The sequence below is a fragment of the Anarhichas minor genome, unplaced genomic scaffold, assembly GCF_050575085.1.
Source record: "Anarhichas minor isolate MPS153535 unplaced genomic scaffold, ASM5057508v1 ptg000040l, whole genome shotgun sequence".
In the NCBI taxonomy this organism is placed as follows: Eukaryota; Metazoa; Chordata; class Actinopteri; order Perciformes; family Anarhichadidae; genus Anarhichas; species Anarhichas minor.
This window is the reverse complement of record NW_027466486.1, coordinates 6031304-6052235: the sequence shown is the minus strand read 5'-3', so window position 1 is coordinate 6052235 and position 20932 is coordinate 6031304. Positions and strand designations below refer to the sequence as shown.

General features: G+C 43.9%; 1 protein-coding gene across 3 annotated transcripts in view; it reads left to right on the top strand.

Moving 5' to 3' along the window:
- luzp1 (leucine zipper protein 1) overlaps nt 1–20460 on the top strand; it is a 37946-nt gene extending 17486 nt beyond the window's left edge. For 2 of the 3 annotated variants that reach the window (XM_076108173.1, XM_076108172.1), the window contains 6 exons: nt 8960–9302; nt 9435–11718; nt 12064–12653; nt 12780–12959; nt 18906–19190; nt 19941–20460. In XM_076108173.1, coding sequence (XP_075964288.1) covers nt 9171–9302; nt 9435–11718; nt 12064–12653; nt 12780–12959; nt 18906–19148 — 3429 coding nt within the window. In that variant the 5' untranslated portion in view covers nt 8960–9170 and the 3' untranslated portion in view covers nt 19149–19190; nt 19941–20460. Of the gene's footprint in view, nt 1–8959; nt 9303–9434; nt 11719–12063; nt 12672–12779; nt 12960–18905; nt 19191–19940 lie in introns of those variants that run through there. The other variant, XM_076108174.1, reaches the window with a different exon arrangement.
- Nucleotides 20461–20932: the final 472 nt, after the last annotated feature.

Genomic DNA, 20932 nt, shown 5'->3' with positions numbered 1-20932 from the left:
TTAGCATGCACTATTACATGCATTTCGCTCTGCACATTTGCCCCATCTAAGCTTTTCCGCTGCTCTCTCCCTCTCTCTCTCCCTCTCTCTCTCTCTCCCTCTCTGCTCTGTTTCTTCCTCATCAGAGAGCCACTGAGGTCTCCATTCAGCCGCAGCAGGCAGCTAATGCCAAGGCTCAGGCTGGTGTGTGTGTGTGTGTGTGTGTGTGTGTGTGTGTGTGTGTGTGTGTGTGTGTGTGTGTGTGTGTGTGTGTGTGTGTGTGTGTGTGTGTGTGTGTGTGTGTGTGTGTGTGTGTGTGTGTGTGTGTGTGTGTGTGTGTGTGTGTGTGTGTGTGTGTGTGTGTGTGTGTGTGTGTGTGTGTGTGTGTGTGTGTGTGTGTGTGTGTGTGTGTGTGTGTGTGTGTGTGTGTGTGTGTGTGTGTGTGTGAGTGAGTGAGAAAATGAGCAGGAGGTAGAAGGGCTGTATGTTAAGAGCTATTGATGCGTCTGTGAATCGACAGTTTTTGTAGGCAGTTGTCGCCGGCCGTCAGAAGGGGCCGGCCTGGTGAAATGTCCAATCCATCATTGTCACCGGACAGTTTGATGACCAGCTGTCACCGCCTCCTCTCTTTGGCAAGGACATATAAATGCAGCAGGGGAATGAGGAGGAAGAAGGGCAAGGGAAGGAAACAGAAGGAATGCAGGGGAGGGGAGGGAGTATCTAGAGGTAGAGGTCACACGGAAGAGGGATGACTGAGACGATGGTTAATAGGAGAGAAATGGAGAATGTCGGGAAAGAAAAGGATGAATGGTAATAAGGTGGTGGTCAGGCCTGGGACAATAATCATCAAATATGCTTAGAACTCTTAAAATGGCACTAAAACATACTGGCATCACTTTACTATACATTTAAGAAACAAATAATGTTATCCATCACAGATGGGACACACATGAGCATTAGTGAGCAATCTTAAAGAAGGTAATCATGAATCATAAGGTTCCCCTGCATAAATAAAGAATAAATACATTTTAGAAATAGCAACATTGTCCTGTCTGACATGACAATTCTTGTATTTTTCTATTTTCAGTTATTTACCATGATTGCGAGCTAGACGGCTATTTCAAGTCACTCGCTGTGATATTCACGATTATCCTGTTAATTGCAAAGGGAATAGTGCAAATTACAAGAAGCATCAGTGAAAAAAAGATATTATATTTTGTTTTTAACTTATCCATTATCAGTGGACCGACTGAATGGTTGAATACACATTAAAACAAATGAGTTCAGCAGTTTGAGAGAAATGTATTTTTGATCCCAACTTGCAATGCAATGACATTCTTGAACCAGATCCCACCAAAAACAGATCACTAGTTCTTTGGCCTTCCACCAGATTTCATGGATTCTTTTTTTTGTTTGTTTTTGAGACATTGGGCTAACTCTCAAACAAACAGTAGACTATAGTGGCGGTAATGAATGAGAGTAAATCTTACAGATCGTATCGCTCTTCAGCTGTCTCTTAACTTTTGTCTGTCTGCCTCATTTTTTCTTCGCCTGACTCATTCTTATTCACACAGATTGCACTTGCTGACTGCAAGTGTCATGTTCTCACGTTTTCATTTTCTCTTATCGTCGTAAAACTGTAATACAGACACGCATTCCTTCCCGAGCAGCTCATCATTGCGTGCGTGCGTGCGTGCGTGCGCGTGTGTGAGCGAGCATTTAAAGTTTTTGCTTTGCTGCTGTTAAACATGGCTTTAAATCGGTTGCTGGTGTTGGTCCTGACAGAAAACACTGATAATAACAGTTTCTTTTCAGTTTAGTTATTAATGATTCCACTGTTGTCAAAACAAGGTTAATGTTGTAGCTGTTCTGGAGCTTTAGATTGCATCTTAAGATTGTTGTGCATTGCACATGTATAACATTGTTGGACTCACAATAGGTAGTTTGAAAAATGAATCAAAATCGACGCCGAAGAGATATTGCTTTGAGATGCTGACCCTCTGCTTTATTTTCTCTCGTCCTCTCTTCTCTGATCACGATATCTAATCACAGCTCATGTGAATGTCCCAGTGCGGTTGGACATTTACGTCTCCTACTGGAGTCTTCCTGTCTATTACTTCAGAACTGGGACTACCTGTGGTTTCAGTCCACATGATAGCAAATCACACACACGTCCTAAAAAAACCCAGAATAGAGTTTACTGACCCTTAAGGTCTGGTATTATTAAAATCTTAATGCATGGCCTTGACAAATATTATTCTTGAATTACTTCTTGAATTTTTTTTATTTTTTATTTTTGTGCACAATTGTGAGGACACGTGACTTTTATTCATTAGTCACTTACATGTTACATTCTGATCATTTACTGTTTGTTAAATCCTTCAGTAACTCTTTTGTCAGTTTTTTTTTTTTTTTTTTTTTTTTTTTTTTTTTTTTCAAACTACTGATTATTAACATTCCATTGTCTCTCCCATATTTGAAGCAACCTCGTGTCTTTTGTTATCCGTACAAAAACACCAGTTGGCAGCTAAACTGCATTCTCGTTCCCCACATTGTGTTGATGCAGTTCAGCTTAGTTCGGCACGGCTTAGCTGCAACACAGAACGACACAATCTGCTCTCCTAATCAGGGCCCTGCTCCTGTTCGCCCCAGTGTCTTGTGAGAAGCGTTCTTCATGTTTACAGTGTCAGTGACCTCTGACCCCAAACTCAGAGGGCAGCAGGCTGAGAGCATGCTGGAGTGCTGGAGTAGAGTTCGGAAATATTTCATGGAAACATGACGGCACGTCACACAGGACATAAATCTGTGTGTTTAAATCAATAGCAAGAGTATTGAAACACTTATGCAAGTGAGCCCCACATATACTCATTCATTTAAATACATCTAGGTTTTGTATTATTTATTGTAAGTACGATTTCAGACAGTCAGCGAGTGGACATTTTAGTAATGGTCTGAGAATGGACACTGTTTTGGCTAATATATCTTTTATGATAATTGATTAAGACTTATTGATCGATAATTGAACAAACCAGGCCTGAGATAAGCAAGTAATCTACGGTATCACCTGCCATGCCAATAACTGTATACACTACAAAACTGTGTGCCATTTTGGGGGATTGTTTAGGATCGGAAACAGAAACAGGTTTATTGCCAAGTAGGTTTTCGCGTACAAGGAATTTGCCTTTGGTGTTTAGTGCATAATGATAAACTTGGAGTAATTAAATATTGTCCAAGGAATCTGCAGTGACAGTGTAATGTATAGAGAACGTTTGTGATTATGTACAGAGGTGATGGCCCAATGATGTGCATTAAACAGAGTTGCTGGAAGGATGCTAGAATTGGCGTTGAAACGTAGTGCAGCAACCGTTGACCTGTTTTGGTGAGCCTCCATCTGGTGTGTGATATTCTGTGAGTCCATCAGAACTCATTGCATTCAAGTTGCTCCACATCTCCTTGGCTGCAGATCTGCTTGAGGCTTTATTTTTTTTTTTTTTTTTTTTTTTTTTTTTTTTATAAATAGAGCATCTAACATCCTTCCCCTGCTCCGCTTCCTGGTCCAGCAACAGTGAATGTTGCATGTAATCCTGTGTGTAGCGCTGATCAAGAACATGCTCCACTTTACTGTTATGCCACCAAGATCAGGAGCCGAGAAGCTCTGAGGGGCTTTGAGTTTGATTCAACATCCTCAAAGTTACATCTTTAACCAGGTCATAAACAGAGAAGCCAAACATGTAGTGCATGTGTAGAATCAGTGTGCGCAGGTCAGACACTGCAAATCTCTCTCTGCCATGTCTGTCTTACCCTCTCTTCCCACTGGCATTTGTTGTCCCCTTCCCCACGCTTCCCTCTCTCATCTTCTTATCACGTCCTCTCACATAAACCGTGTGCTGGGGGGGGGGGGGGGGACCTAGAAAAGGCTCTGGGTTACTGGGCTAGGACCGGAGAGAGGACTGTTACTTTCCAGTCACACTTTCTGACCCTGATGTTCTCATAAATGTTTGGCATTATCAATCCTGTACTAAACTGCTGTGTGCACATCATCCACCTTCTTACAACTTACAGGTATTACCATGATGTAAGAACATCCTGGGGACCTTTAGTGTGACTGCATCTAACAGTTACTTTCAATGCAGACACAAACCTCCATACCGTTTTCCTCCCGTCTCTCTCTCTCTCTCTCTCTCTCTGTTATTTTGCCGTTGAGACTCCTTGCGTTCAAAACCATTGAAGATGCACTGTTTCTCATAAATTGCTCAATGAGTTCAGACTGTTAACAAATGAAGGGAAATCCCAACTGAAATGAAGCTGTGTCCATGCGGAGCTTTTCCAGCCATTGGCAGCCAGGAGGAAAGACCCTTAAGAGTAATGGAGTGAAACTGTGATGTATCAACTCGATTTTTATTCAGCTTTCACTCACACAGCTTTTTAAGGGGAGAAATTACTGGTGAGAGGGAAGGAAAAGGGAATCATGTCACTCATGAATATCTTAACATTTAGTGATGTTGCCCTGACAAACGGAAAGCACCTGCTTTGCTATAGTGGTACCGTGGATAACTTCAGTGTCCTCTCCCGTTACTAAATCTTTTTCTGACGACATATTGTTGACCGACTATTTTACCATATTTCAATATATATAATATAATAATATTTCAATCCAGTATCTTAAGGAAAAATCCAAGCAGCGAAGGTGTCCCATCCTGTTTCAGCTGCTTCTGATGATTACGCTGCATGACCGTAGTTCCTTTTCCATTTTTCTGCTGAAATGCAACACTGCCTTTCAGTTCTTTACCATTTTTCCAGAAGCGGGGCAAAACTGAAAGGGTGAAAGTAAAAAGGAACATGACAGTACAGGAAACGACAAACCGAACATTATGGGATGCTGGTTTTCTCTTTCTTGGAAAAAGGGGAAAATGCAGGCCAAGCATCAGGTCTCCACCATCTTGTGGCTTCCAGTGCTGCGCCAGCATCCATCCACTGCAGTCGTCCCTCCTCTCTCTCACACACACACACACACACACACACACACACACACACACACACACACACACACACACACACACACACACAGAAAGTATTTGTCACACATTCACAAATGCACGCTGGCAATAACCCCCTACATGAAGATGTGGTTGAGGCATTTTGATTGGACCGGGACCCTTTATTAACTACCGTTTATGAGGCAGAAGAGCTTCAAACCCATAAGTTCCAACGTCAAGTGCAAGAGAGAGGGGAATTTTTTTTCCTTTCTTTTCCTTCTCTCTTTCATGGAGAGAACAGAATGTACTCAAGGCAACAGGCAGGCAGGAAGAGAGTGGCTAAAGCCTTAATGATATGGTGGATGATTGTAACCTTGGTGTGTGTGTGTGTGTTTGAGTGAGAGCAAGCAGAGTGGATGAACCTCTTCAACAAAGTTTGACTTCCAGGTCTGTTTGGTGTTGTTGATCCAAGACAAAATTAAGCCCCTCCCCCTCCCCCCACCACACACACACACACACACACACACACACACACAATTTGTGCGCAACTCCCTAATTTTCTTTTAGCGGGCTTGAGCACATCTCCCCCAGTCTTTGTGTGACCAGTTTTCACATGTGACAGCCTACGCCACCTACAGCAAGTGGACGCAATAGCAGAACCAGTTTAGACCTGCAGATGTAGGCGTGTTGCTCCCTACAAAAATAATGGCTGCTGCCGTTTTAAAACTTGCACCTGCAGATTGTTTCAGCTACAGCTTTCTTATAATATATGTGGTTAGCCTGTGTTTGTACTTTTTCCCAGTACCCCAGAAAATATGCTCCAGCAACAAAACCCATAGATTTAAAATGTGAACTGTAAAACCTTAAACTCCAGTTGTAGCACTTTCTGAAGGTGGCACGTATGTGAACATTGCAGAAGCTGTTACATACCTTACACATTTACACTCTTGCTGCCGAAGGAAGTAGAAGGTGCCAAAGTCATACAGTGTTGGACTGAGCAGTTTGGTTTAAGCTGTTTTCAGTGTTCTCTTTAATTTTTATGGTTGAGTTTAGTTACAGATGCTGTATCGCCTTACGTGGCAAAGACAATCGCAAGAATGTGTTCGATGAAATTTCTTTGACTGAAATCAAATCTGGACTCCAAATTGTCCTGATCCAGTTGATGCTCAGAGCAGACTAAAGCAAAATCTCAGAAATATTTTTGTATACTCCCTGGGCCCTTGCCATGAAACCCAGACAGTGCCCTGCTTAGGAATGGGCTTCTGCAGAGAGAGTGCTTTGGAGAGCCCGACAGTGGCCTGGTTAAGAGCAGACGAGGCAGAGCGAGGGACTGGCGGTGCCCTGGTTAGTCCATCATGAGGACTTTGTCTGCGTAAAAGGGGTCAGTTCCTCTGCCTCGCAGCTCCTACCCCCTTCCAGGTTTTCTATAATTGTCAAACGACACACAAAAAAATGTGAAATGAAACTGTTCAATTTGAGTACATCCCTTCCGACCACATTCTCTCCTTTCCCGCCGTTTCTCCACGTTTTTGGCCAAACAGCTTCTCACATTTTGCTTATTGTTCCACAGCCTTGAAGATGAATATTAGGGTTCATGAACACATATCTATGTGGGCCGTGGTCCTAAATTGAAGAAATTTGTGTTCCAAGACTAAATAAGACTCTGATTTTCCCTCTACCGCCCTGCATCTTCTCGTTACTTCTCTCCTCCCTTTCCATCTCACTCAGCATCCGTCTATTCCCGCCTCCTGTCTTATCCCCAATGTAGCTATTGAGGCCCCAGCCCTTGCGATATGTGAATCAGGTATGTTGATTGGTTTGGCAGAGGCGGGGCCCTTGCCAGAATCGCTTTGCACGCACCGCCGCTCCTTTTAAAGCGCCCACTTGGCCATGCTGGTGTGCGTGTCTGAGAGAGATGGAGGGGAGAGATGAGGGTGGGAGGTAGAAAGCTGGCAAAGAAATAAAGGCAGAATGAAAGGAGAGGTAGGCAGCCTGCCAAGACGGGAGTAGCTGGACCAAGGAAACGCCATTATTAACCAGGACGAGGCTCAACCAGAGCGGCTGTCCCGAGTTGTTTCAGAAATCATGTAGGGGCCCAAAACCCAACAGTAAGATCATAAGGAATCTGTCATAGGGAAAATAATGAAGTCTGAACTTGATGTTTTATTATTAAGGGGGTCAGAACAGTTAGTTATTCTCTTAACCTTTTCACTGGTAACATGGCTGCTTAGTGCAGTGTGAAAGGCTCTCATGAAGAATTTAACTGTAGCTAGGTGAGCTAGTGAGCCTTCTCTGCTTTTAATAGATACATGGGAATTTTTCATAGTTTTTTTTTTTTTGTTTTTTTTGGACTCTACTGGAACAGGATCAGTCAGGACAGGTTTGGATCACAGCGACCACCTCAAGACAACAGAGAAAAATTGGTCTACAACTCACTTAACAAGCCACAGCTGGGCAACGCTATGCAGCCCAAAAAATGACTTTATTGACTAAGGTGTTTCGGCATTCAAGTCGACAGCAAGGCTAGCAGTTTTCTCTCCCACATTTTTCCCAGTTTGTCTTTTCCCCTGCTCCCCTCTTAAGTCTGTGTACTTTGCAGTATTTCCTCAAAGTCTTGTACTCACTGAGAAGATTACCAAACCACTAGACCTCATGAAAGTAAAGAATAATTAAAACGCTACAGCTAAACGCTTTGAGTTCACATTGTGCCTTTTCTTAAAGTAATCGTTGCCATATTGACTTTCAAAGCGTATTGCCTTGGTTTATGTTCAACAAGACATTTAATGAATTGTGGGGAAAGTGGTTTGGGTTTCTTACACCAAATGAAACGATTGAAAATATTTGAAACTATGCTGGAGTAAACCATAATGGCAAGTTATACCTTGTTGTATATCATGTACGCACAAAGATAAAAAAGACTGAGACAATTTACTGCATTGGTTGCAGCAGTAAAAGTTATTTAATGTAAAGGAAAACTAGTCTTTAAATGTCGTGGTTTGTAGCTTCAGAGAGGCAATCTTTGAACATGGTGCTGTAGATTAAGGGAAAGAGGAGGCATGGAGCCGCCTGTCAGGGGGTCGATAAGTGATGATGTGTGCAGATGTTATGTCCTACCCTCAGGTCGATTTTCCTGCGTGGTCAGTGGGGGAAGCTCACCAGAATGAAAGGGAAAGGGGGAGTAATGGGATTTAGGAAAGCACACTATCTGAATCATGCATGAGACGACAGCTTCAGCTGGTTGATCTATGGAGGCCATGCTGTGGTGTTCTCATCAGATTAGCTGCATGCTGGGCCCACAGATCGATATTACATGTGTGTATGTGTGTGTGTGTGTATATATATGTGTATGTATATATATGTGTGTGTGTAGATATCTACCCAATAGTCTCTGTCACTTTTCCTTTATCGTCACATCTGTCCCATGTGACCATGACTGTAGTGTTGTGAGGGGCCTGTGATGTCATGATTGCCACGGTGATGGCGGTGCATGTGTGCAAAGGGGTGGGGGGGGGGGGGATGTGAAGGAGGTCTGTTATTGAGATATGCTGCTGTCAGCAGAAGCACGCACGCAAGCAAGCACAAATCAATGTTGGATACAACAGCAGCAGGGAGACTACAAAGTGTGTGTCTGTGTGTTCAAGCCTGTGCAGGCATGTTGAAACCCCCATACTCACACATAACATGTAATCAGTGCCACCTCCATCTCCTTCAAGGGACAGGCAAGGTGAAATGCATGGTGGTTCAGTGGAAACAAGAAAGAGAGAGGTGCAGTGTTCGTATTATGTCCACTTAATACTACTTGTCATATTTGTAATTGTTATACAATTTAGCCAGTTTCTGTAAGTGGCAAATTGTGTTTGAGTGTTTTTATTGTAGTATAAAAATGTGACTGTTCTGTTGTGCGATCCTTTTCCTCACTTACTAAGCTATGTTTCGAGAACGCAAATGACAGTCATTCCTTATTTGTCAATGACAAAGTGTTATTTCCTCTCTCCCTCCTACAGATGACAGATTCGTCTGCTAAACGCCACTCTGAGGGAACTTCAAGGTCTTAAAGCGACAGTGACGGACAGAACGCTGGGGGAAAAGAGTATTTTCCCCAAGAAAGGACTTGATAACACTTCCACACAAATGTGGACCTCCCAAAACATTGTCATCAAATAATCCGAACAACAAAGCAAACACAACAGATAAAACACAAAGAATTTTGTAGCCATGTCTGACAATAAAGACGTGACACATCGCCACCTGCGGCACAAGCTACAGAACCTCGGCCGAAGACTGGATGAACTGGAAGAAGCAACCAACAAGCTGCAGAAGGCTGAGGATGAGCTACTTGACCTGCAGGTGAGCACTGGATGACTTCAGACAGTGTTTGTTTGTGTGTGCATATCGGAAGCAATGAGTGGAATAGAAATTTACTCCATGAATAGATTAATGATTGGTTGAACACTGTCTCTCTCTCTCTCTCTTCTACAGGACAGAGTCATCCAGGGAGAAGGCAGCAACTCATCTCTGCTCGGAGACGTGGAGGACCTTAGGAAACGTCTCCTAAAGATTCAGGGGAAGGATGAGGAGGTACGCAAAGCTGAGGATCTCTGCCGCACAGTCAGAGAGAAACTGGAAGAAGAGGAAAGCCTGACGAAGGAGCTAAAGGCCGAGATTGAACGTGTACAACAGAGGATGGCGGAACTGGAGAAACTGGAAGAAGCTTTTGGGAAAAGCAAGTCTGACTGCAGCCAGCTCTGCCTGAGCCTGAATGAGGAAAAGAACTTGACCAAGAAGCTATCGTCAGAGTTGGAGGCCCTCAAAGCACGTCTGAAGGAGGTGGAGGGCTCTGAGACAAAGCTGGAGAGAGCAGAGGAGGCTTTGGCTATGGATCTTGAGAAACTCAAAGGATTCACCCAAACCTTTATGAGTGAGCGTAAGAGGCTAGTAGAGAAACAGAGGGAGGACGAGAAGCTCATTCTGAAGCTGACAGAAAAATTGGAGCACCAGAAGAATTACCTTGGCCTGTCTGCAGACCCCGGTCGTGCAGATTTCATGAGGTCACGAATTGAGGATGAGCTTTCATCCACAGGGCTCCTTACGGGTAAACTGGCTGGACGCAAGAAGAGCCTTGAGTACTTGAAGCTCGCTGATGACAACATCGGTCTTTTGAACAAATCTGAGAATGAGAAGAACAGCGGTCTTGAAGGCTCCCAGGATGAGGACAACAAAGTAAAGGAGCTGACACAGGAAGTAGAGAGACTGAAGAATCGCCTTAAACAGCTGGAGATAGTGGAGGAGGATCTAAAGAGTTCAGAGTCCAGAAATGGCGAACTTCATGAGAAGTTCCAGATGGAACGAAACCGTGCTCGCCAACTGAACGAGCAAGTGGAACAGCTCAGGACGCAGCTGAAAGGTGGAATTGGAAGAAATGGAACCAGTAATGTGGATAAACACGGCAATGTAAGCACCAACATTTGCCCCAACAGCCCTGTTAAAGTCCTGGAGAATGGCAAAGCTGAGAATGAAGAGAGTATTGTGAAGGGATGTTTCAGACAAGAGAAACCCAAATATAGGAGTGCTGCAACCGTCTCAGAGCCGAGTTCCCCCAAACACAGAAACAGGGAGCTCTCTCCTCAGCATAAGAAAGAGACAAAGCTGAGGAGCAAAGATCCCAACCACTCAGAGGAGAGCTCTCCCAAGTCTGTGAGGAGAGCCCTGAGTCCTGCACACAAGAGTAGAAGGACACCCAAAACCCCAGCTACTGCGATTTCTTCTGATAACGGAAACAGAGACACAAGACGAGGCAGTGAGGAAAAGACGAGAGGAACCACTCCCTGCTCTGTAAACGCCTCCTCTACTGAGATTAAGAAAGCGCCTGTTCTTAGCCGCTACCCTCCAGCAGTTAATGACCAGAAGCCACTGAGGACGGCTCACAAACAGACTGATGGGGATGATAAAAAGGGCAAAGTAGAAACGTTTTCAAAACTATACGTAGGTAGTGATGGTGAATCAAACAACTCTTATGTAGTGCCCAATAGTTCAAGTACCATCAACAGTATCTCTGCTTTAGAGAAGGACACAGCGTCTGCCTCAGATCAGGAATCAACAGACCAAGTTCAGGAATCTGTCTCTGGATCTGTCGCCCCTACCCTGTCCAAAGCCAATGGGGCCTACGCAGCCTTCAGATCCCCCGTCACTCCACTGTTGCCCAATGACCAGGGGTCAGAAGGTCATTCATCTGCCTCTGAAACAGAATATACTGGTTCAAGGCCCTCTGAACTAGAGCCTGTAACTGAGACGACTACTTCAACTGTAAGCAGTAGGACTGCAACCCCCAGATATCCTAGATACCCCCATGTCCATGACTCCCATTCAGAGGGTTCTTCTTCCAGGAGCTCGTTTGATGAAGAGCTCCACAACAGAACACTGTTAGCTGAGGGAGGCCACCAGGGGTCCACACATACTGCATCGGAGATCGAGATCCAGCGAGTGTGCAGCCCACGCGAGGCTCTGAGGTCCAAAGCTGTCATCAAGCCTGCGATCGTAGAGATCGACAGGAAGGAAGTGATGATTTCAGAACCGTTGTCTACAAATGGCAAACCCAAAATCTCCACCAAACCCATGGTGACCACCACTAGTAAAATGACCAGTAGTATAACCATCTACCCCAATGACCCAAGCTCTTCAAGAACAAGCAGTCGCAGCAGCAGTGTGTCCAGTGAGCCCATGCCGATCAAAGAACGCCACACCTCCACTAGTAACATCCTCATAGGTAAGGACGGTAAAGGATGGCAGTCATGTTTTTAACAGTGCAGGTGCTATGATACAATTTATTTGAACTATTTGAACTTGAGGTGTTGTGTAAAAATGCAAGACTTAAAAGTAGTTCTGTGAGGCTGTATTCAAGAAGTGCTTTGAGCTAAATACTAATGTCAGCATGCTATCATGCTCACAGTGACAATGATAACATGCTGGTGTTTAGCAGGTATAACGTTTACAATGTTCACCATCTAGCTGTAGCAGCTGCATTACTGTCTTGTTACTCTTACTGTCAGCTTGTTGCAACTATAAAATGTTTTGGTTGGAAAATATTGGATATACTTTTCTTCATTGCCAGGCCCCAGCAGTGAGCACCATGGCAGCATCTCTGTCCCGTATGAGATCTCCATTCCCAAAAGTGAGATCACCTTGCGGTCGTGCCAAGACCAGGACTGCATAGTAGACGACCCCAGTGATTCCTCATCAAGGTCCAAACACCAGAACACTTCCAGAGTGGAGACCACCACCAGCCACCTGTGCTGCCAACGCGGCAACTTCAGCCTCCAGTCCATGGACACCACCTCTGCAGACTTCAACGACACAGAGTCAGGCTTCGAAAGCAGCAGCAGTAGCACCACCACGGTCACCAGCTGGATACACCAAAGACAAGGCCAGCACTCCCAAGAAGACAGTTTACCAGACTCGAAGAATGTGACCGTGAGAAGCACCTGGAAGAACCGGGACACTGTGTCAACGGATGAGTCGGGCCGAGGAAGAGGAGGTGCAGGGACCATGACTGATGGGGGGTCTGAGGATGAAGCAGAGGTCGCAACAACATGGAGGGCTTACCGGGCAACCACGTTTGACACAGAAGAAACAATAAACAGTGGAACAGGAGCTGGTGGGAATGCCGAGGCACAGAGGGGAGTCAAGCCATCCCCTGCAGAGGTGAGCTAAAGAACAAATGTATGAGACAAATGAGTACGTTCTTTACACAAAGTTAACAATAAATTGGAGGATATGAACTACTTTATAGCTGCATAATGTTGCTCTTTGTGTTGCTCCCTGTCCCAGGTGTACATGCGTAGGATCAACAGTGTGGTCACTAATACCAGAGAGGTCGAGGACCCCGTGATTCGCAGAGGCAAACGCTCACAGTCTCCCACCACGGAAGCAAGAGGCCCGGGAAAGATCGTACCCCACGCACCTGTTACCGCTCAGTCCTGGGGCCGATCCTACACACAACAACCACAGGTAGGACGACTTTTCTGCTCTCATAAGATGTGTTCTTTTGACATGATCCAGGTAGACAGAAAGTGTTAATATAAATTAATTATTTATTAGTCTTCATCAAATGGTAAGCACAAAGCAAGTGTCATGGTTTTGCAAAGTGTGGCTGGTAATTTTACATGCTTGGAGTGTTTAGTGTTTTGACAATGTGGAAGTCACTTAAAGTAACTCAATCACTTAAAATGTAATTCCTCCCTTCTTAGAAAATGAGTCCTTGTGTCTGCTTTAAATTTCTCAAACCTTTCTGGCATTAAACAAACATGTGACGGCACTATTACTGCATAATGTGTCTTCTTAAATACCCTGCATTGCTACGCAGGTGAAGGCCTTATCCGTACCACTCTGCAAATGGTTGTCTTGCAGATAAAAGTCCAGAAAGTACAACCACAGCGCTGAGCTCCTGGTGTGTCCACTTTGCACGAGAGCTCAGCTTGTATTTTTCCCTGACGCCAGGCTCTGCGACTTCAAGCTTAGCACAGCAGTTCTGTAGGCCCCACTCCTGCTGCCCCAGTAAGCACAAAGAGAAAAGGGTGGGACAAAAAAAAAAAAAGAAAAAAGAGGGAGGATGGAAATGAAAAAGACCTTAACAGGGGGAAAAGAGGGTTCAGAAAACCTCAAGGAGAAGAAAATAGCTTTCATTTAAATGTGCCACCACGGTCTGTGCCCCTGCCAGGCTATTCTACACAAACATTACTAAAAGAAAACGGTTGCTCACCCCCACTTAGTGCATGCATTGGATCACTGTGTGTTTGTATATTGATCCACATACATGAATCTTTCACCTGTTACTGTGTAAGAGCTTATATTTTAGGCTTCTGGTTTTCTTTTACAATGGGGAAAATGTAATGTAATCACAATCTGCCGTATGACTTCAACACTTTTGTGGAGCTACATTATAAACAATTAAGTATAAAGACACCGATTGAGCCCACTAATTTCATGTATGTGTGCCTATGCGTTAACATGTAAGATTGTGTGCATAGCTACAATTAATGGAGTGTGAAAGTGTATACAAGTCTTTAGAAAGATGAGGTGACAACTACTAATGGGCTACAGTATTAACTTACTTGTCTGTTGGTATATAATATATTGTCAAATGGCCGTAGTACTGCTTACAGAGTGGGCTCCATGGCTACAATAACATCAGTCTGTCAGTTTGACAAACTATGCTGGACTAGAGGCCTTTGGGTAAAATCTCTGTGTTTTCCCCTATAAATAAACTGGATGTTGCCAAGGAGACCAACACATACATGCAAAGTGTCAGCTGTCTCATCCATCATGTTTGCTCACATTAGCTTCACCTTCATTTAAACTGTCTTTGTCTTACATATATACTGTGTATATATACACAGCACACAGAGATTGCCTGTAGATGATAATCTTTTTTTAACCGCAGGTTGCCACCTGGGTAAACCACAACGTCATCATTTGTATAGCTCTATGGGGTATTCTTTTAGAAGTAGCATATTGAAGGGATGTTGACCAGATCAGGACCAGGACTTCAGCAGGTTACAGGGTCCTGGTTGTGTTCTGCACCAAAGTCGTGCAGTGCGTTTAGGCTTCATGGGTTCTCTTCCTCTGAGAACTTTCCCTAAGGCAACCCTTTTTTTTAGTGTGTGTCAACTATCAAGTGCTGAAAAGCTAATATTGAATTATGACATCCCGAGCCATGGCTTTGTCACGGAAGCATAATGCCCGACTCACGCTTTCCCCTAAAGTTAACACTGTTAGCTCTGTTGCCGTTGTTTGCGCTGTTCTTGCTGTTGGCACCATTAGTTGCTAGCCGCCTTCTCGGCCGTCGTCATGTTGAGAGCCGTGTGGAGGCAATCCCTCTGCTCTGAATATCTTATTGAGAACATTTTAACATGTTAAAATGTAGTTTAATGTCAGCATCCGTCACTCGCATGAATACACACCACTCTGCTTCAGTCACAACAAAGACGATGAACACCGTTTGGGTCTTTCATCTACACACAGAAGGTCCATTGCATAAAAACACACCAGCAAACATGACGTTAGAGCTCTAATTGCCTACAGGGCCCCTCCCTCTTATTAGCCTCAATGGGCTCAATGAAATCTGTCTTAACAATGAGCCTCGACCCTTAACGCCCCCCCCCCCCCCCCCCCCTTCAACACTGCTATAGACTAGAAAGAGCAGTAGGGGACAGCCAGCTTTGTTTTTTGTTTCTGACGCCTCCCCGCCCTCCTATGTAATGTCATCCAAGCCCCGACATGAGCAAAGTGGCTTCAAGTTGTGTATTTGAGAAGCTCTGTCGGGGTCAGTGCCCGCATCAGTTTTACTACATGGCCTTGACTCTAGTGCTTTTTCAGGAGCGCTCTCCTCTTTCTGAACCTGTCCCACATCACTCATCCTTGATAGCCCTGGTTATCCTAAAGCCCTGAGTCCCTGTCCTGTCTCTCATGTGGTAACCTTTTTTTGTCAGCTATGCACTATGCTATGGAAATTTCCCAAACCCACTTAGTTGACACTGCGGTACTTTAAAATCATGTTGATTTTGATATTAAATGGATAAACTGGTCACTCTGTTTGGATAGCAACTATGAAGAAAAATTGCTGTGTGCAACAAAAAAAACGTACTTCAATCCATAATTATGCTTCAAAGCATGTCTTGGAGCACAGCTGATCATTTTTGGGTTTGGATTCTCAGAACACTTCAGTGGTCTGAACAGCATCCATTCCCAAGAGGTTTGGATAAATACAGCTGTAGTTAGGACAGAGGGAGGTTGGGATTAGTTTGTGATTGCTGTGTCAAAAGTTGATAGAAGAGGTTTGTGTACACGTTTGTAGATGGAGGCATGTGGGTTAATGGAAGGAGAATGTCGTTAACGTCCTTTCTTTCTCCTTTGTAACTTTGGTGAATGAAGCCTGAGCCAGACTGCATGTGAATAGCAGCTGTTTAAATCTGATGTTGTAGTTTCAGACATCTTAAATTCTCTTTCATTATTAAAAGATTGGTTGAAAAATGTGTGTCTTTGTAACCATTTACATCAAAGGCTTCCCAGTGATCAGAGTAGTGCCGACTGAAAATCAGCGATCAATAAATAGTCATTAAGGAGGAGACAACACTCCCAGTTCCTTTAAGCACCCTGGAGCGATCTGGGAAAACTGACAGCTTATTGATTAGCTTTCTTTCCTGAACCTCATGTATAAATTATTTGGATGCCATTTATTCAAACCTCTAGTGCACAGAGAATGACATCTTTTCATCTAATGAAAGGTCGTTTTTGTTGTCATGATCCAAATCAATGGCGGACTGTTTAACCTTGACTGTTGCCTCTGGTTTGTCCAAACCAATGTTTACAGTGCAACGTTTTTCCCACTCAAGTGGCCCGGCTCTATGGATTTGGTTCACCACATTGGTCCAGAACAAACTATATCAACAACCGATTGCCTTGACATTTTATGCAGACATTCATGGCGTCCAGAGGATGAAGTCCACTGACTTTGTTGACCCCTCAATTTAACTATAGCACCACCATGACAGTGATATTTTATTTTATTTTATTTTATTTGATGGATTGGCATATGGTACCATACAGGACTTGGTCCAAAACACACGTAAAGATACAAATAAAACGTCAGTGTTAAAATGGTGCTTGCTTGAGTACAGAGCAGAACAGTACTGTAGTGATTCCTTCCCGCTGTAGCTGTAGGAAACCTCAGCCCGGACACGAATGAACCGTGAACTTATGTTTGGCCGAGGACAGCGGGGCCGATATGGCCGATGAACGAGATACCAAAACATCCTTTGTTGAGTCATAAACCAGCGGCAGCGAGGTAAAGTGTGGGATCCTGGCTAGTCTACTGCTCACCATTTGCCTGATCTGACCCGTGCAGAAAAATCCCTCTGGAATAAGAGTCTGTGCAGCAGCTAAAGTTGTAGAGCATCAAACAACAGACACTGTGCAAACGCCCCATGAAAAGCTATAAAAGACTGGCTTTTATAAATCATAACCAATAAACAGATCATCACCAGGGAAAATCAAACACACATTTTTGACCTTTTCTGAAACATTTCACCTGGAGTGTCAAGAGTGTTGTCTTGCTGGAGAGGTGATTTAAGAGTTTGGGTTGGCAAGACATCCCCATTCCTTTTTAAAATTGGGCGAGCGACCAAGGGCAGACAGATTTAAAGTAGGGATATAATTTCTTCTGCAGACGCTCTGACGCGCTACTTGTATTACTTCTTAAATCTGCTGGCCTTCGTTTTGCATTAGAAAGAAGAGCTTTCTCACAGTGGTCTTTTGGTTTTCAAAGTAAACTGTATTGATAATTCTAACAAAGAGTCTCCTTTTCTCATGAAAGTATGTATGAAATGTATAAAAGCCTAAAACACGAGAAGATTGACACCACTCTGATGTCTCTACAGTAAATATGAATCTGCAGTTGGTTAGCTTAGCTCAGAAAGACTCGCCCACAACGCAACATTGTTACAGATATGAGAGGGGCATCGATCGTCTTATCTCACAAAGAGAAAGTGAATAATTGTATTTCCCAATATGTCAAATTATCCCTTTAAATATCACAGAACATGACTAACCAAGTTGGTACGAGATATGTACTCTGCTTTTCTTCGTCCTACCGTTTCTGGTTTTCTTTTATGGTGTCAAATTATCACTCTGTGCTGCCAGACGTGATTTAACGTTTCTGATTATAGCGGCCTATAAAAGCGTGTTTTCCAAGCTGAAGGCCTTCAGGTGTGAGCTGGAGCAGGTCTGTGATGACAGCAGCACTTGCTGTTCCAGTAGATTTCCTCTGCTGCGGCACATTAACTTACTTAACAGCATTTATTACAGGCTGACGTTGCTCTTGCCCAGATACTTTCTTAAATTAACTTTCAGCCACATGGGGGGAAAAAGCTCTCCGTTGGCACGCACGCACAGAAGTTACTAATTTTCCCTCGACTGAAGCCACACGTCTTTTAAAAGATGTTTTGCTTCTATTGCGTGTTACACTTCATCATTTTCAAGCTTTTTCTTTTAATACATGCCAAATCTTTATTGTCAGGTGTATTTTTTTCAAACTTTTGTTATTTTAAGCCTATTACAATATGTTGAACAAAGCACAATCCTCCTGTTGATTGTAGGAGGAACACTGGAAGTGCATTACTTGGCAACCTTGTAAAAGCCCCCCGGTCTTGCAGCTGTGGCTTACCATAGAAGGAGAATATGCCGTTTCCTCCCTTCGGTGACTGGAGCAGGAAGTGACCACACTGAACACGCCTACTTGGCAGGGTTCGCTGGTGACTGATTTCCTGTCTGTTACCCCTGGAGACCGAGAAAGGCAGTCCAGCAGGGCACCATTAAAGCCAATTAGTGAGAATGCATTCTAAAACTGCACCAGAAGCCAACTCCAACCCACCAAATGTCACTAATTATGGTGCTTTTTTAAAGCTGAAATTACAGGAGCGGGGTGCTGTTTCTGTGTGCTTTAGGAACTGCATCGTCATCTAACTCTCGCTTTCTTAGAGCAGGGTTGCTGAGGTTATGAGAGGGGACGTGCCGCTGTAGCTACCACAGACTAGTAACGTTGGGTTTGTTTTCTAGTCAGCCCACCAAATTATAAATCTCTCAGCTTGGGGTATGTTTGGGGTTTTTGGTTGGGGATTTTTCCCCTGGCAGAAGTCCACATGGCAGTCTTTCCCTGTCACACACCAGTTAACGTAAGCAGCATCTATTTAATGCCCACATAATACAAAAGTCCAAACAAAATGCCCAGAGCTCCTAACACAACTCCAGAATATGGGATTGAAAGAATTGACCTCTGTTGTGATGTTTGTGTTTCTGACAAATGCAAATGCCAAACCAACCCACGTGTTAAACTTGCCACGGCTGCCAATTCTGAAAGGGAACAAGACTTTTCTTTATCACGTTTTCTAACCTTTCCAGGCTGCTGATAGCGCGGAGCCCAGTCCAAGCCCGAGCGACAGTCCAGCCTCCTGGAGGCGGCAGATGCCCGGCAGCGACTCTCATCACCTGGGGAGCTCTAGTGACCGGGCGTCCAAGACGGCGGGGGCCTCCTCCAGAGGGGATCTGTGGTCCAGTCGGGGTCAAGGGCCAGGGGCCAGAGCTGAAGGGAGGAGTGGAGCGGGGAGCCGACCATGGAGTCATCGTCACTCTGAGCATCATTAGACCAGTTGGGGTCTTAGCAGCACTTCTTCAGCAAGAGGACAGGTAGGAGAGGACAGGGTCTTTTTCTTTTGTCTCCTGAAACTAAACAATTAAAGGAAACTGATCTTAATTACCCCTGCTGGAATGATGTCACATCTCCTAATGAGGTTTCAAATCGAATTTTCAGTATTAAGCTGACCTGACGCTGCTGTAGCACATTTCACAGCGCAGCAGTGCAGTAGTTTAATGACTAGAGTGACCCCCAGTGGGAAGCCCCAGCTTCCCTGCATGTAACAGTTAGCATCCATCCACCCTGCTGAGGGGTCCACGAGCAAGGCAATTCCAGGTGAACGGTGCTGTAGCTAAACCTGCAAGCAAGCGTGAGGGAGAAATCCTGAATTGTTAATAATTCTGAATATTTTCCTGATTCCTCAGCAGTTTCCTGGGAAGAATGATGTACTTGAGCACAAATTAGGAGACATTTTGAGGTTGTTGTTTTTATTTTTTAAAGAAAAGCTCTATTTGAACCCAAGTTAATATTCATTTATTATTCACTTCTTTTCAGAAAAGTCATTTTTCATACATGTTACATAAATTTCATATTATACTTGTTCAGCTGATGAAAAGACTTGAGGTTTTCTGGAAATAGATTTTCATCGGTAAGTGTACTAATTTAGCTTAATTAGTACAAAATGACTTTGTTCTTTCTGGCACACTTTCTTGGAAATTATTTGGAAATTATGGACCAATCATGTCAAAAGAAGATGAATAGTTATGTTAAAATAATGGTTTTTTTGTTTTTTTTCTTGACAGCACTCCATCAAGCTCTCAATGGCACAAGAGCCAAAACATCAGTCTCCCATCAACTAATGGCTTCCATCTCCAAAAGTCAACATCCACAGCTTTTATAGCAAAGAAAAGAAAACTAGCAGTTGCAGCCACATAGTACAACAAACCACAGACCTGACATCCTTACGCTGACCCCGAGTGTGTGCTGAGACGTGAACAGCTCTTCCTATCCGGAACTTTCTCTGTCCCAAAAGAGGCATAAATGGAAAGACAGTGCCTGTACAGTGTTTTGGAGGTCGCCTCACCAGCCCATGTATCCTCTTCTGCTTCTCGTGTTGGATGTATTATAGTGTAATCTCGAAACTTGACAAGGGAGAGGCTGGCATGTTGAGGACGGCTGGGGATTTTCCTGTGTGCCAGAAAGGGTTTAAGAAGAAGGACTCAAAACGTTCCTCAGAGGACCATTACAGTGACCTCAATGGAGCTGGATATATCGCTTCTGCATCAGAATTTCAACCTTTCTCCATCACTGAAAAAAAACAACAACCCCCCCCCAATCTTCAATCAACAGCAGTACAATGTTTAAGATGCGTCTTCATCTCACAGGGCTGCATCTTCATGCAGAGTTCTTCACAAACTAGTAGATCTTTAACTTTGTAATGTGACCAAAAACAGGAAGCGAATTATTGCACATAACATGTGCACGTTTTTTATTTTTGGTTCATTTTCAGCCCATGTCACCACTTTCTGGCATGCAGCCTCAAAACTGGATTTAATTTGGAGTCTTCGATGTTGAGTGAACATTTGCATGTTTCTAAGTAATAAATGAAGAGCACTTGAAAGATTGTGACTCAGCATGTACTCTGCCTAAAGGATTGTTGGTTGGCTGCATTTAAGGAGCACACACACACACACACACACACACACACACACACACAGATGAATTCTGACAGGCCGGGACCTTATTTATGCTTTTTCCCCATTTTCACCAGTTATTTAGATTCTTTGTAATTCGC